Source organism: Nestor notabilis, unplaced genomic scaffold, assembly GCF_000696875.1.
Source record: "Nestor notabilis isolate BGI_N333 unplaced genomic scaffold, ASM69687v1 scaffold11657, whole genome shotgun sequence".
Classification (NCBI taxonomy): Eukaryota; Metazoa; Chordata; class Aves; order Psittaciformes; family Psittacidae; genus Nestor; species Nestor notabilis.
This window is the reverse complement of record NW_009936969.1, coordinates 36,172-52,176: the sequence shown is the minus strand read 5'-3', so window position 1 is coordinate 52,176 and position 16,005 is coordinate 36,172. Positions and strand designations below refer to the sequence as shown.

The following is a 16,005-nucleotide window of genomic DNA, read 5'->3' as shown; positions in this document are numbered from 1 at the left end:
CTGAATGTCTGGATATCGCATGGAAACTGTTTTAACCAAGGAAGGAGTATGGAGTGAGGGTGGCAAAGAGTGGTACCCCACTGTGTGTTTCTCTAGGAAGAAAAATATGTATATTAAGAAGCTTCAGGTATTGGCAACAGCAGGTTATCGTATGGTATTTCACTCTTTCATGATCGTCGTTATATAATGGTGTAGCCAATTAACCTAAAGAAAGCTGTCACCATGAGGCAGGAACGTATAAAAATACAGGTAACACTTACTGCACACTAGAAATTAGTGAGGAGGGGAAAAAAAGCCCCTGGAGTTTCTAAAGGGAAGCTGATTATTCAAGTAGCCTGTGATGAACTGGAATTCGGTGAGTGTTTCGAGAAGAACTTGTGAGGGAGATTTTGGCTTAATGGGATGCCTGCAGGTTAAAGAATTGCCAATATTTTTGTAGCCTGAGTAATTAGTGGGGTACTGCCTGGGCACACAGATGCTCTGTCTGAGTTTGCCCACAAGACTTAAACCCTGTCAATTGATGCAATTGTGTAACTTTGCTCTTCTGAGGTAGTTTCTAGTATGAACACTCATCATCTCGCAGTGCCCAGTGTAACAAAGAGCATGCCAAGCAAATACAAATGGTGTTGGTGAATATGTCACGGGTAGGCTATGGCATATTATTTTTCCATGTGTGTGGCGACAGCTTTTATGGCCTGGCAACAGATCTGCCTCTTGCAAGTATTTTATGTGAAGCTTCATGAAGCTGCCTGCTGTCAGGTGTTGCCTACGTCGCAGGTGTGCGCAAAGCCAGTGAGTGGCAAAACATCTCTTTTAATACTGTCTGCAGTAACAGCTGTATGTATGATGATTTTTCCCTTCCTTTCCATTTAAAACAGAACGCTACAGATAGCTCCTCTAACTCCTCTCAAAAAAGGGAACAGCCTGTGCGAACTCTGGCTTCTCCTGCATCCTGCGAACACCGAAGAATTTGCACTCGTGGACACCTGCACGACCATTATAGCTCTGACCACTACCATCTAGAACAAGTAAGGTTTCTTCCAGCATTGCCACCTAAAGGGCTGTGTCTGCCATAGCGAAGACTGGTGTTTGGGTTTCGCCCCACAGCCCTGAAAGACACCCCTCCCTTCTTTCTGCCCCTTTCCTTCTCAGTTAGCTTTAAATTGCTTCCAGTTATTTTAAATGAATAAATAAATAAATGGGTTTACACTATGATCTCTTCATCAGGGACTCTTCATCAGGGACTGTAGCAATAGGACAAGGGGTAATGGGTTTAAACAAGGGAAGTTCAGGCTAGACATAAGGAAGAAGTTCTTCACTGTGAGGGTGGTGAGGCACTGGAATGGGTTGCCAGAGGAAGTGGTAAATGCTCAATCCCTGGCGGTGTTCAAGGCCAGGCTGGACAGAGCCTTGGGTGACATGGTCAGCGCGTGAGGTGTCCCTGCCCATGGCAGGGAGGGTTGGAACTAGATGATCCTTTCAACCCTGACCATTCTGTGATCTAGTATTTGATGCTGTACCATGTGCACACAGACCGTTGTGGGTCTGTGACAGTTGTTCCTGTTCCCGAGTCAAAGACTGAAACTCTGTGATTCATCAGGGAAGAGTATACAAAGAAGGAAAGAAGAAATGGTTAAATATTGGCTTTTCAGATAAGCAAGGAGACAGTGATTGCTGATAGCAAAGTGACCTTGTTTATCTTTTGTCCCTCTTCATCCCTACTTCCACAGTCAGTACCGCGGTCCTACCGGCACGTCAACTTTCCAGATGATGATGAGGAGATAGTGCGCATCAATCCTCGGGAAAAGATTTGGATGACTGGATATGAGGACTATCGCCATGCCCCAGCACGGGGAAAGAACTTCGATCCTGACGACATGGACTCCTACGTACGTTTTGCCAAAAGTGAGGCCTCAAAACACGAATACACTTATCCTTACGTAGACAACTCGGACTTTGACCTGGGTGAAGATATCAAGGGTGCTGTGATAAAGACTCAACCTGTTAAGTTTAAGCCCAGGCGGAAGGAAGATGGTGAGAGGTCGCGGTGCGTGTACTGCAGGGACATGTTCAACCATGAGGAGAACAAACGGGGTCAATGCCAGGATGCTCCAGACCGCGTCAAGACTTGCATCCATCGAGTGAGCTGTATGTGGTGCGCAGACACTATGCTCTATCACTGTATGTCCGATCCAGAAGGAGACTATACAGATCCTTGCTCATGTGACACCAGTGATGAAATGTTTTGCCTCCGGTGGATGGCCCTTATCGCCTTGTCTTTCATTGCTCCATGTATGTGCTGTTACTTGCCGCTTCGGGCTTGTTACCACTGTGGGGTCATGTGCAGGTGCTGTGGTGGAAAACATAAAGCTGCTGGATGACTACAGATGCATTCAAAGTGTTACGTTTTTTCTGTAGTTCAAGGAACACATTGGTTTCGGAGCATTGAGATCACTCATTTTGATGCAGCCACTGTGCCCAACAGCATCCAGAAACCACCAGTTTGGATCACTTTACATTTGGTCATCTGGGGCTCACACTGCATTGATTTGCTCATCAAGTGTTCTAACTAACTAACCTACAGCATAGACTTTTGTATTATTAATCTGTAATCAAAACAGACTGTCTTGTACATGTGGGGTTTTTTTTGTTTGTTTATTTGTTTGTTTTGTTTTGGGGTTTTTTTTCCAGTTAAAATGAGTTTGAGAAAAGAACTTTAAATGGTGGTGGATTGTAAAACATCTCCAGGTTGTGTCCGTCTTGCCTCCGCTTGTGTGGTACCATCAGCGTGTTAACAAGCTCTGGCATTTCTAGAAACGGGGTGGTGTAGTGAATGAAATCTCACTTGGAAGATATTTTAACTTGCTGTCAAGTTATTGTGTGTGTATAGAAGGTGTGCTAGTAACAAACTTGTACCACAACACAGTATTTCTGTCACTGGTTTTCTTTGGGGTTTTTTGTTCTGTTTTCCAAAGCAAAAATAGCCATCTAAGCTGCAGTTTCTCTTCTAGAGTCCATCGTCATTTCCTTCAGCAAACATCTTAAATTATTTCTGTTCATAAAGCTCTGTGAACAGAAAGCAAGACTCAGTTACCATAGTCACATAGCCATTGAGGATCTGGTAGTTCTCCTTACCTGTAATCATTTCAGACCACTACTTGAAAGGGAAACTTAAATTTTAGGGTTTTCTTTTTTCCCTAAATAACATTGGAAAAATGAAACTGTTTCTTTCAGAGTTCTGCCCAAAAGAAAGGGAACTTCTTCCTTAGCCAGCCATGTAATGATCTGTGAATAAAACACTAAGGTTCCAGATGAGGAAAATTGTTGTTATGCAAAGAATTACTAACAATGCAATGTCAAAAGCACTATTATGGCAATTCTGGGGAAATGCTGCATTAAGTGGTGGATTATATGGAAAATTGTATTTGCTTGTTTGTTTTCTGTATAATAACATGAGCATGAGAACATACGCGTCCACAGTAGAAACTCCATTTAGCAATCTAAGCAGGTATGTAAAGCCAAAAGCCAGGATGTCAACCACCACTTCCATTTCCTGACCTGCGGTCCCAGTCCTCCAGATGCTTACACGTGTCTCGACGTATTGCGTGTAGGATGAAGCACGTGAGTCTTTGCAGGAGCCAGACCGAAGCGTCTCCCTGGCTTTCCCTTCCCCAGTTCACCACCCAGATTTATCAAGTGGATGCATAAAGGTGCATACAGCAGGATAAGATTACTTTTAAGTTTGTTATTTTATTTTTTTTTTAAATGTCATGTTGTCTTGTGTACAAGGCTTGTAATTAGCTTGGAAAAAGAGTATTTTTCTAATATATTACAAGGAATAGCCAAATAATTTTTATTAAAAATAAAAATAAAAATGATTTAGCGCAGTGAGCTCTAACTAGCATAGTACAATCTGAATACTTTGAGGCAGCTAGGGATTGGCTTTTCAAAGTCCCTGCCATAATTTCTTTCTGCAGTAAATTGCCAGTGGGCGCATGTCCTTTCCCTCCCTCTATTGCACATTGACATCAGTCTTAAAAGAGAGGAATATTTTCTTTTTTTATTAATTTGCCAAATAAATGTAAAAGGAACGCTTGCCATTCTTTCTCGGTGGAATTTCCCAACAGTTCCTCTGAGAGTTAATCACAGCTTTTTAGTCAACCATGAATTAAGTATGCAATGTGCTTATACACTATAGAGTTCGGTAGGCTTAATTCGTAGCAGTTGCTGGGGATTTTTTCGGTTGGGAAAAGAAACGAATGACAGTGGAAAAGGGATGGAGTGTTACACTCTGGGTGATGTGTCTGGGTTTGCTGAATGAAATAGAAATATTTTGTGCCTAATAGCAGTTGACAAATCTCTCAATGGTGTCTAGTAAACATCAAGCCAGCCTCGAAAAAAAGAAACCGTAATGGAACAACCTTTTCCTTTTTTATTTCTGTTCTCAAAGTTGTTTCATGTAAACAAACATCTGTAAGATCTTCTCTCTATAAAGCACAACACTACAAAAAGATCTTACAGCTTTTTGTCCGGTCTTGAAGTGCCCCTATTTATTTAAGTAAAGTAGACATACTCCAAGCCTTTCTGTATGTCTGGAAATAAAAGTTAAAAAAAAATCCCCTCTTTTTTTTTTCCCTATTATTAATTTTTTTTTTCCTTCCTCCCTTTTCTCTTGGGTTTTTGTAATACTTGTAGATTTTGCTGCGTGTGTTATTTGGTTTGTGAAGGCAGTGGTGTAAGGGCACAATGATAGAAATGGGTGTTGTTTTTGTAAATACTTCTTAATTTCCACACAGCTGCTGAACAGTGTGTGGCGTTCTCCCCGTCAGCTTTGCAATACTGACATCGATCATTTGAGAGAAATTATTCAGATTTTATTTTTGTATCTGTGGTAACAAAACATTAACCAAATTTTCCTTTTTTTTTTTTTTTTTTTTTTTTTTTCCTGTTTTGGAAAGGTTTTTTTTTTTTTTTCTTTTTTTTTCCTGTTGTGGAAAGGTTTTTTGTTTGTTTTTTGGTTTTTTTTTTTTGTTATTTTTCTTTTTCTCCAAGCTATCGCTCACATTAACAAATTAAAGTGCCTGAAGCCTCATCATTATTGTATCTATATACTAAAAGTTAAAACCCTGTTGTATTGATTTTTATAAGCCTTTTTACCTCTGTGTAAAAAAAAAAAAAAAAAGAAAAAACCAACAAAAAATATATATACAAGTGTATGATGTACATTTTAGTTCTTAACTTCCTTTTTTTATTGTTTCTAATATGTATGATCAGTGTAGCTATTGCTTTAAAATGTACCATGTAAATATAAATACATCATATCAAAATGATGACGTTTATTGTCAAAATGATGCTGTTTATTGTTATTCAGCTGGAAAACGAGGGGGGAAGGAAATGGGGGCACCTTTGGAGCTGCCTTCCCAAAACCTTGGGGTTTCTGAGGGAAAAACTTGATTTTAGTGAATGTTTTTGGGTGGTGAACACTGTCCGCCTTGGGCATGGGCTGTCCTCACCCAAATGCAGTGGGGAGCAGGGGAGCACGTGTGTTTTCAAGTGGGTTTTGGGGCCATTTTTGGGTGTTTCTCACATCCTGGAGGAGGATGCCCAGAGAACTGAGCCCCAGGAGACCGCGGCGGCCACGACAGCAGCCCAGCTTCCTTCAGCTCTCTCTTCTCCCCAGGCCCGCATCCCATGGGCTGATTTGGGCCAAACTAAATACATTGCAAGGGCTGTTCTTGTGTTTATTTTGTTTCACACAAGCAGAGCAGCCCCAAAGAAAGGGGAAAGCAAAGAGAAGGGCAGCAGAGATGGCTGCTGAGCAAGGGCACCCTGCTTTATGAGGGCGCGGGATGCAGCCTGCAGGGCTGGCCAGGGGCTGCTGCTGCTGCTGAGCAGAGAGCCCTGGGGTGGCTGCCACTCGGATTTAATATGCAGGATGGAAGAGGAATAACCCAGCCGATAGGAGCAACAGGCTGCAGCCAATCCACTGAGGAAACTGGGAAATCTGGTGAGTGTCTTGGAATTTCTATGTTTATTTCCAATGGGGGCTAGTCAGGCCAGTGCCAACCGCTTCAGTTCTGCTTGTTGTAGGTAACTTTCTGCCCAGAGAAGCTGTGGCTGCCCCATCCCTGGCAGTGTTCAAGGCCAGGTTGGACACAGGGGTTTGGAGCAACCTGCTCTAGTGGAAGGTGTCCCTGCCCATGGCAGAGGTTGGAGCTGGATGAGCTTTAAGGTCCCTTCCGAGCCATTCTATGAGTCTGTAAGTGATAACCAGCTGTTAGTCCTTTTCCTATGTGCTGCTGCTTGTTCCATTGCTGAACAGTGAAGCTGCCTCAAGCAGCACGTAGGAGGGGAAGCAAAGAGCACATGCACCAAACTATACATGTCTTACAAAAGGTTTGCTCCCTGCAATGGTGCTTTGCATCATCTGCACCCACCCAGCACATGGGGTGACATGTTGGTTGTGCAAGTAACCTCCATGTTTAATGTGCCACAACTTTGCTGAGATCCTGAGTCCCCTCTCACTTTTTACTGGTTTATATTTGTATTTACGTACTTCTAGAAATATTATATGCTCATATAAACGGATTTCTGTGTATGTTTATTATACAACTGTATGTTATACATTTAAAAACCAAACTTTGTGTACTTCATGAGAAACACACGCACGGTGGGCTGGGTTGTGTGTTCAGGACTCGGTGCACACAAAACCCTTCAGTCTGCGGCTGTGGGCTCCCATCTGTGTCTAAACCAAGGGCAAAGGGACTCTGGCAGCCTGCTGCTCACGGTCTGTCACGCTCTCTTGACTAGCGATGTCAGGAAGACTTCTACCCTGCTCCCTGGCTGGCTGGATTCAGCTTGTCCCACAGACCTGGCTGAGCCATGTATCGTGCAGCCTGCAATGTGTTCTTGCTTTCATCTGTGAATCAAAGGGGTTACTTACGCCTTGAGATCTCTAAACTGAGCCAACAAATGGCACATTTGGACCCTGGATCCATCAAAAATGTAAATGCCACCAAGATACAAGGCAACATGAAAGACATTCAGCCTTCTGCAGGCTAGTCAGTGTGGAGGTCCGGGGCTTACTCCTGATCATCCGGGATGGATACTGTCCTCTTGGTAGGATACAATCAGGGAGATTTAGAACAGGATACAGGTACTGTAAGCTCACAACCATATGAAACAATGTTGAGTATTTAATGGCCTTCAAAACTATATATTTCCCTAGTAAATGTAATACAAATTACACTTTAGAACAATGTCCTTTCACCCTGGCTGAGTTTTAGGGACTGACAAACCAACTTTTCATTTTATAGCACAGAGACAACACTAAATGTGCTGCTATGCCATTAGCTGGGTCAGAATGGCTCTCCTGGCCTCTCCTTTCCCTGCTTTGGCAGCAGGAGCAGTGCTAACCCGGTTCACCCCCAGGTCTTTCTCCTGGGGCGGCATCCTTGGGTTCAGACACACGCCATCAACAGCGGTCCTTTCTCCTTGTAGCCTGTGAAACTGAACAGACAGAGGGCAAGGAGAGGATTTTCTTGGCTGTGCTCACTCAGGAAACCTGCAAATGCTTCTAACAAGCCTCTCCTCATAAAAGCAGTTTCAGGTCAGGAACTGGAGGGTGACGGTGAGCGATAACCAGTGTGGGGTGTCTCCAGCTACAACAGTTCTGGTTTCCTGCAAGGTATCAAGGTAAGTGTGTGTCAGGAGTGACTGTAGCTGCCCAGTGTTGCCTTCAGGGACAGGATTTTTGCATGAGGAGGCTTCACCCAGTCTCCTTCAGTCCCTCAGCAATAAAAAGTTTTCCTCGCTCTTCTTAGAGAGCTGTAATTTAAACAGGCAGAACTGCCTTATCCCTGTTGTGAAATTAAGACCAAGAGAGCCTGAATGACCGATGTAATGTCACATAGTAATCTATCTGTGGCACAGTCTGGCCTGGAGTATCCTGAGCACAAGCTCACCTCTATCTTCATCCAAAGGTCATCTCTCCGGTCACTCTGATGCTTAACTGGGAGTTTTGGGCTTCTACAAGAGCGCCTCTGTATGGAGCACAAACCAAACCCAGCCCAGTCAGCAAGGAATGTGTAAATCTCCTTTCTCTTCTAATTCCGCTTAGAAATGCAAATTAGAAGTAGCTGTCAGGATGCCTGGAAACAAGAGGTATCACTGCATGTATTCCCAGTGCTTATCACAGGCAGAACTTGGCTTCTTGTACACACCAAATGCAGCCTTTTTCACAAAGCATTTGGGAGCGTGCTTTCAGCACTAGCAACAGGAAATGCTTTCCTTTCTTCACCACATGATGCTAGGTGCCTTAACATCCTCCTAACGCCTTGTCCTTTTCCAGGATATTCAGCCTTCTGCTATTTTCTTAACATTTTGCATTAGGCAATTAAATTCCTTAGTATCTTGGTGGCATACGTGGAAATAAATAGAGAAAAGTTTGGCTTCCGCCCAGAGATGAGATATTTGAATGGTGGAAAGTATGTGTGTATTTTTGGGGTGGTGTACTTAGATCTCCACGAGTTTTTTTAGTTGCTTCCCTGCACTCATGCACAACCATCCCATGCCATTCATCTCATTCCCCCATTCCCCACTTGTAAATGCATTTGGGAAGAGTTGACAGCCTTTGGTTTGGCTCCTGCCAGATTTCGAGCCTGCTGCCTAATGTTGTGTGAGACAGGATCTCACAGCAGCACTCTGGGTGGTTGTAAAGAGGACTGTAACACACCCCATCTCTCTGCATGAGCAATCACAGCTCCGTGCACTGATGTGTGCTCTGAGGTGGCAGGGAAAGTACTAAGTCATTTCCAGACCTCGTATAATTCGTGTAATGACCTAAGGAGTCACCGATGCAAAGAATACGTATCATTGCATGGGGAGCTAGAAATAATGCATGCTTAGGAATGGCTAAGACATTACCAAGTCATACACAGCCTTGAACTTAATTCTTATCTAGAATATTTAATTATTCTTAATTATATAGAGAGTGTAATAGGAACTGACGTTTCTTTTTCTGCATTTTCTAAGGTTATGTCACAATGAGCTGCAGAATTGGCCAACATCTGTTCTAAAGGAACTGACAGGACTGCTATCGGGCTTACCGCTTTGAGTAAGCATTTTTCTGATGTTCAGACTCTTACTTCCTCTGTTTCAGTGCTGTGCCAATATGTTAACTTATTATCTGCATGAGCTCTTGATGTGAGATTTCAGTATCATGAGAAAAAGAACAGGGATGGGGAGCTTGTCAGTGCAAACAGCGAGATCTTTAATGCTGAAATATCAAGTCTGATATGTTCCCAAATGTACCCTATCTTCTAATCTGGGATTTCCGGTAGTCACATTATGTTTAGCTCCGACCTGATTCAGAAACTAAAAGCTCAGACACTGCTAAAATTCTAAGCATTAACATCCTTGTGCCCTGGAGGGCCATTTCCAAGCTTAAAAGCCCAATTCCAGAACTACTGAACTCAAGTGATTTCACTTTAAAAGTGCTTACTCTTTACAACTTCCTGAGAACAATGATAAAAGCCAGGTTAGAAAGTATAACTTTCAACCACATTTGCAAAAGTGCTGGCCACAACTTAAAACAGAGCATTTTGATGTGAGCAGCCAAAAGCAGCAGCTCTCTGCTGGTTCTGTTCATGAGTCTAAACATCGCAACATTCAAATCCCAGTAAATGTGTTTCACAAAACTCTGAGTAGCTAAAAAAGACAGAGTAAAAGCTAGGGCTGAATGCAGGGTATATGGGTCACCCCAGATATGAAACATAAGTAGAAATGCACTTCTTTTTTGATTGGGGTTTTTTTTTGGGGGGGGTGCCTAAAATGCAGGTCCCGGTGTCACAGTAATGTATTGGCACAGGGCCTGATGATCAAGCTGAAGTACCCCCAGTAGTTTCTGTGTATTCCTGCTGGGAAGGGCAGATAGTCTGTGCCCCTGAGAGGGGTGTTCAGGCCATCACTGCAGCTCAGGCTGCCAAGGAGGAAATGTATATACACACATATACATGTGTGTGTGTGTGCATGCGTATCCTTTAGGAGCAAAGCCCTGAAATTGCCAACACGAGCTAAAACCCCAAGTGACAGTTACCCTTTAAATAAATACATAAACAGGTAAAACTCCAGCTGTGTGGCTGACCCTGGTGGCTTGGCAACAATGAATGGGGTTTTCTGTGCAGTGGCCCCAAGTGTTGGGTATCGCTGCAGGATTTCTCTGTTCTCGCAGTGATTAGACCTCAATGAATGTCCTCATCATGGGGAATACCCCAGAACCCCACTAAGCGGTTGAGCCTGCCACAGAAAGGGAAGGCTTCCAAAGCAGAAAGTGAAGCAATAGGATGAAGCAGAGGATTCTGCTCAGAGGAGTTATCTACGACTTGAGAGTCATGTGCTGAGTGGTCAGTGGCCCTGTTTCTCTGGGACCAGTGAGAGGGCTGTGGGGAAACCATGGGCATTTTGGTGAGTAGGAAAACCTGTGCATTCATTCATCTGCCTGAAATGGAGGAGTCTGGCGCAAACCATTTGGCCAGAGCAAGGCAGCCTTTGCAGTGGTGCTAGCACCGCAGCTTAGATATGGTTTGTACCATCTGCCACAGGGCTGAGACAGAGTTGTACTTCCACGTGCAGCCAGACAATGCCACAGGCCTGGAGCAAGCTGCTGGGTGAGAAGAGCCCTCACGCTTAACCCCTGTCCGTGCAGAGAGGTCTGAAGGGCTGTTAATGCGTCAGAGAGGAAGCAAGAAATGCTGCAACCATTTCATTTCAAACCTCTAGCACCCATCACAGATGCAATGCTATTTGCTGCATTTGTGCTTCCCTAGACTTTAAACAAATGGACTCCTTCCAGCAGCAGGTAGGAGAAGACTGGAGAAAAAAAGAACGTTTGATGTCGAGAGACTGCATTCCCCAGTTCCCTGACTCCATTTAAGTCAGTGGCAAAAATCCCACACACTTAAGTGAAGCTGGGATTTGTCTCCCAGGATTTGAAGGATTTGGATGCCAGCATATCAAGATTTGACACCAGGAGTACTCCTTCCACTAGCAGCTGCCTGACATCAACTTGCCATGGTCTTCTCCCTTCCCCGTTGTCCTAAGGGACACTAGGTACGATGACAGCCTAAGGCCATTAAAAGGGATTTCTTATCCTACACAGTGCACCAGCTCTACAATTCTGTCTTTAAGGGGCTGTGTTTAAAGTGGGAGCCTCTTTCTGCTCCTGCAGGGTTACAAGTGGGTAAGTGAGGAGCTAGAGCATCCTGCTGACAGCCCAGGAAGGGCTTTTGGAACCCCAGGATCACTGGTTTTAACCTTAGCGCCTTTGCTCATCACCTTTTCTTCCTGTGCCCAACTGCCAGGTCACTTCATTCACTTTGTCCTTCAAAAATAGCAGATGGAAAAGTAAAAGATATATGTAGGAGAAGTAAGCAAAAAGTAACAAATTGGCAGGGACGTTCCCTCAGCCACCTTGCACTCGTTTTTGACAGCTTACAGGGGGGTGATTCTTTCCGATATTAGCTTGAATTTCCACTCAAAGATTAAAAGGCTGAAAGGGTGCCTATGTACTAACATACGTGAGAAAAAGGCCCTGTTACAAAGAAGCACCCCTGAAAGGACTCTGTTTTCAAACCCACTCACATACATAACGTTTTAAGAGCTGTCACCATCAGAGCACATTTTATGGCCAGTTCCTGAAGGAAGTGGTTGTAAAGATGTGGCACGAAGAGCAGAAAATCCAGGTGCTGAGCAGAGAGCTTTTGAACTTACAGCAAATGCGTGTTAGTTTTTTCTAACCAGAACAACTGCTGTTTGTGACCATCTGAACTTTGAGCTACAAGAAAATGTCTTTGGGGTTCATCAGGCTGATATCCTGTCTCTAACCACAGCCTGTACCAGATACTTCAAAGGCAGAGAATACAAGAAACTCTGTATTGGAATCATCTGCTAGTGGAGGAAATTTCTTCCCAACATCAGACAGTTTGTCACTGATTTATCCCCTCTGACAGGAAAGTTTATGTGCCTCTTAAAAAACAACCCAATTGAATGTAACAGTGATGTAAGTTTATTCATTAAGCCTAACAGTATTTTGTTTGAGATGTGTTTGATTTCTCTGACCTACCGTGCCAACCCTTCTACCATTTTCTCTGGGGATTTTTCTAGTGCTGAAGTAATAGTTTGATTCTTTTTCCAGCCAGTTTTTATATAGATAACCCTGCAAAGTTAATGATGCTCAAGACCTGAGGCCCTACAGCAGCCATTTTGCAAATGCCAGTGTCATATTCTCCAAATCCTTCTCCTGGCAAGTGTTTTTAATCCCCTTTTATGGATTCTTTAACCTTCGTTTTCTTATTGTTGGGATTATACTGTGTTCTTATTGTTGTACAGTTTCTCTGAAGCCTCTTATGTGTCAAAAGACACAGAACAGATTGAGGATATGAGGCGGGTAGTGAAAAGACAGCAAATTTATTGTTTTGTTTATGCTGACATTGAGCTGAGTTTGTAGTATTCGCTTTCTGGGACTCGGATACTTTCAAAGACATCTGTGCTGTGGCTCTGAATATAAACTAGGATGCACTGGGTGTCTGAAATGAAGGTGTAAAGTCCATATTTAGGGTCTATAGTACAAGTAGCTTTGCTATGAGAGGTGCTGAACATCTTAATTTCTTCCTGAAACCCACAGTATTTCCTAGCTGGGTAGGTGTAAAACATTGGCCCCACTGGGGTCAATGGCAAACTTCCCACTGTCTTCAGTAATGTATAATCACCCCTAAAATACAGAGTTAGGAGACTAGTTATTGGCAGCTATTTCTCTAAGAGCCCTGTTAATACATAGGCCATTATCCAAAATGCCTCTTCGTGTTTATTTCTTCGTGCTAAGCTCTTCTATGCATTTTCCCAACTCCCATAAAGACACACAGAAAAAATCAGCAGCCTGAATTGCCATCACGGCCTATTTAAAGGTCATCTCTTCAGCCTTAGTCACAAACAACACAAGTGAAAGACCTGCTTTGCTTAAAACAAGGCCTGCCCAGGTGAGCAATTCAGCCAAATAGTAGAAACTTCGTGGTTCTGATGTAGCAACTCACTGGTTGATGTTTGGATCCCAGTTTGAGACTTCTAATTTGATTGTTCCGCAGTTGTTGATTGCTTCAACGTGAACTACAGATGATCAGCAGTTCTGGACATCAGGCCATAGATCACTGAAAATAGTAGGTATGGGGGGGTTTAAGCTGTGGGTCCTAAGGCTCTGCGCCTCATTGAGTTTAATCACACCTTGCAGTAAGAAGACGCACACAGATTCAACTTTGCCTTGCTCTCTAACAGATTTGAACTTGCACCATTAATCTTCTGCTTGCCCTGCTCCCATAATGGCTCTCGATCCACACGGTCACTGAAAACCAAACTGAGGTCTTGCAGAAATTCATTTCCTATGAGCTTCATAAAAAAAGGCAGCTGGGTAAAAGGGAGAGCTGTTAGTGTGCTTGCTGAGCCCATCCCTGGTTAGACACTGGGAAAACAATGTGGGAACAGCCCTGTTATGAATGCCCTACCTGCGGATAAATGGCAGTCATGCCCTGCTGGTCACTAAACATCCACGACACAAGAGCAACTTCACTTTCACACCATACCCCTCTGAAACAGCCAGTCATGCTCAGACACATCCTTTGGAAAGCGAGCGCTGTTGTTTTCATCACTTGTGGAATACTTGTTTTAACATATACCAGTGATATCTAGGAGGGAAGTGACATGTTTTCCCAATCAGGGCAAAGAAATGTGTCAAGTAATGCCCTGGGTTTTTTCAGTCTGGCTCTAGCTGCTAAAGGGTCTGCTTCACAATTTGTTAATTCAGCTGAGAGTGTTGGCTGTATCTTTGAAGGGCTGTAGGTGGATGAATTGCTTTTTTTTTGGCTGTTGCCGGATTAAAGTCTGCTTTCACCTTTTTCCTCACTTGCTTGCGCATAAATATGAGGATCTTTCCATCTATGAAACTGAACCACTGTAGCTGGAAAGTCAATGATTCCAAGAGATTTCCTTGGGCTTCTAATTGCATGAATAAAGAGATTCCTGGGCTCCAAACGGTTTAAAATGTCTGGATCCTGCTAATAATAACAACCCAAAGGGAATAGTCCAGCTGACTGTATGTAGGCCAGACTTAATCAATTAACACATCGAGATAATGACATACCAGCTTATGAAACCTCCTAAATATGCTCACATGTGAAGACAGCCACTGGCTACAGGAGGTCTGATGGCTTCACAAACGAAATAGCACAGAACTGCCAATATTTAGCTCTGGGATTTCCAGAGAGCCACAGTGAGATAGAGAGCAAGAGCGGTGTCTGAAGAAACACCTATCTTTCCATGCTAATACCTGAACCAAAACCGTGGCTCAGGGGACGCTGACACCAGAAATCAATGTCTTTCAGATGCAGTCCTTTATGGCTGGTGGTTGCAAACTGATAGCTGTTGGAGCTGTTCAGCCAGAGTCAATGGGACCTTTCCTGCCCATGTCTCTGCAGAACAGGGTTCTGCGTACGGAACTGTTGCTTACTTTGGGAGTTTGGCTTGTACACATCTCCACATTGTTCAAGCTCATGTGAGCCAAAGTTTGCATAACAGCTCTGGAAAAAGTGGGCCTCAAAATGTCAAAGGGAGCCCCCTTTCATGTGAAAGATGAAAGCCACGTTGTCTTGGCTGAATTCCAGCATCTATCCTTGTGTGTTCAAGCGGATGATGGAGGTTTTCTTGTGGTGGCTCCTGAACCGGGTGCCCTTTTACAGCCGGTAAAGCTCAGCCGATTTGCCTTGATTTTGCTGTGGGCTAAGTTGCGTACAAAGGGGTTACAGTAAACTCTTAATTGGTGGCTGCTTGAATGTGTGTGTGAGCCCATAGTTCACCCGTCTGTACGATGAGGGCAAAAGAGGGGTCCCTTCCTTTTTGACCCTGTTGTCTGATCTGGTTTGATGGCAAGATCTTCCAGGCAGAGATTGTTACCACATGGTTGCACATTGTCTACTGGGATGGGGGACCCTGGTCCCAGTAGTAAATAACAGCCTTCAACAGTTACTCTCACGTGAATAAAATACAACCAGCACAGTGATCCAAGTCATTTATCAAATAACCCACAGCTCCACCTGCGTACAGCTCCTCCATATGAATCCTGAGGTTAATTAAAAGAATCTAAAGAATGACAGGCTTAGGGTGATTTTGGTTGAGCACTGAAGATTGATGTATCCTCACAAGGTCCCCGTGCTGTTCCTCCAGGCTGGGGGTTTTGCATGGTCGCTCGCCAGGCCCTGAAAGACCACGGCTAGGTTTCTAGCTCCTCTGTGCAGGCAATGCCAAACTACAGGTTTAAATATTCATTGCATTCCTCACATGCCAAGTCATCTAAGTTGGAAAGCAGGAGCCTCAGATTTTGCAAAGCTGCTTTTGCACATAAAGACCATTAAAAATTCATCATGACAGGGAAAAAACAACAACATTGCCAGTAGTAGGGAACTTCGTGTTGACTTGGCTAATGCTTTGTGGGGCTAAGTTAGAGCTAACCCACATTAATCCACTTAAATGGAAGGGTGAGCCTGATCCAGTAAAAGCAATAAATCCTCTTTAGAGCTGACCAGACTCCGGCTGCACTATAGGAGGACAGGGCTGAATGGCAAACAGTTGGCAGGAGGTAACTGGATGGGGCCTGACTTTCCAGTGTGCCAGGTAATCTAACCCACAGCATCCCCTTTCCCCCATATGCGCAGACCGGTTGTGGGCAGCACCACATCCCAAAGCTCTTGGCACCAGAGGTGGAATGATAGACTGCGGGGTGGGGAAACTCCTTGCCAATAGAGAGCTGGAAAGGTTGAAGCAGCTCTCCATCATCGCGGGGAGTGGGTACCCGAGATGCCTGTGTTGGCAGAGTTGTTATCCCAGGCAGCTGGAGATGCAGGGAGCAGAGATGGACAGACAAACGCCTGACCTGCAGTTGGTGAGGCTCTGCCTGGCCTTGGA

General features: G+C 44.0%; 1 protein-coding gene across 1 annotated transcript; it reads left to right on the top strand.

The window, feature by feature from the left end:
• The first annotated feature begins 222 nt into the window (after positions 1-222).
• SPRED2 (sprouty-related, EVH1 domain containing 2) lies at positions 223-2,381 on the top strand. Its single transcript, XM_010018606.1, has 3 exons — positions 223-249; positions 879-1,028; positions 1,731-2,381. Exons 1-3 carry the CDS (start codon positions 223-225, stop codon positions 2,379-2,381), a joined length of 828 nt encoding a protein of 275 aa, XP_010016908.1.
• The last annotated feature ends 13,624 nt before the right edge of the window (positions 2,382-16,005 follow it).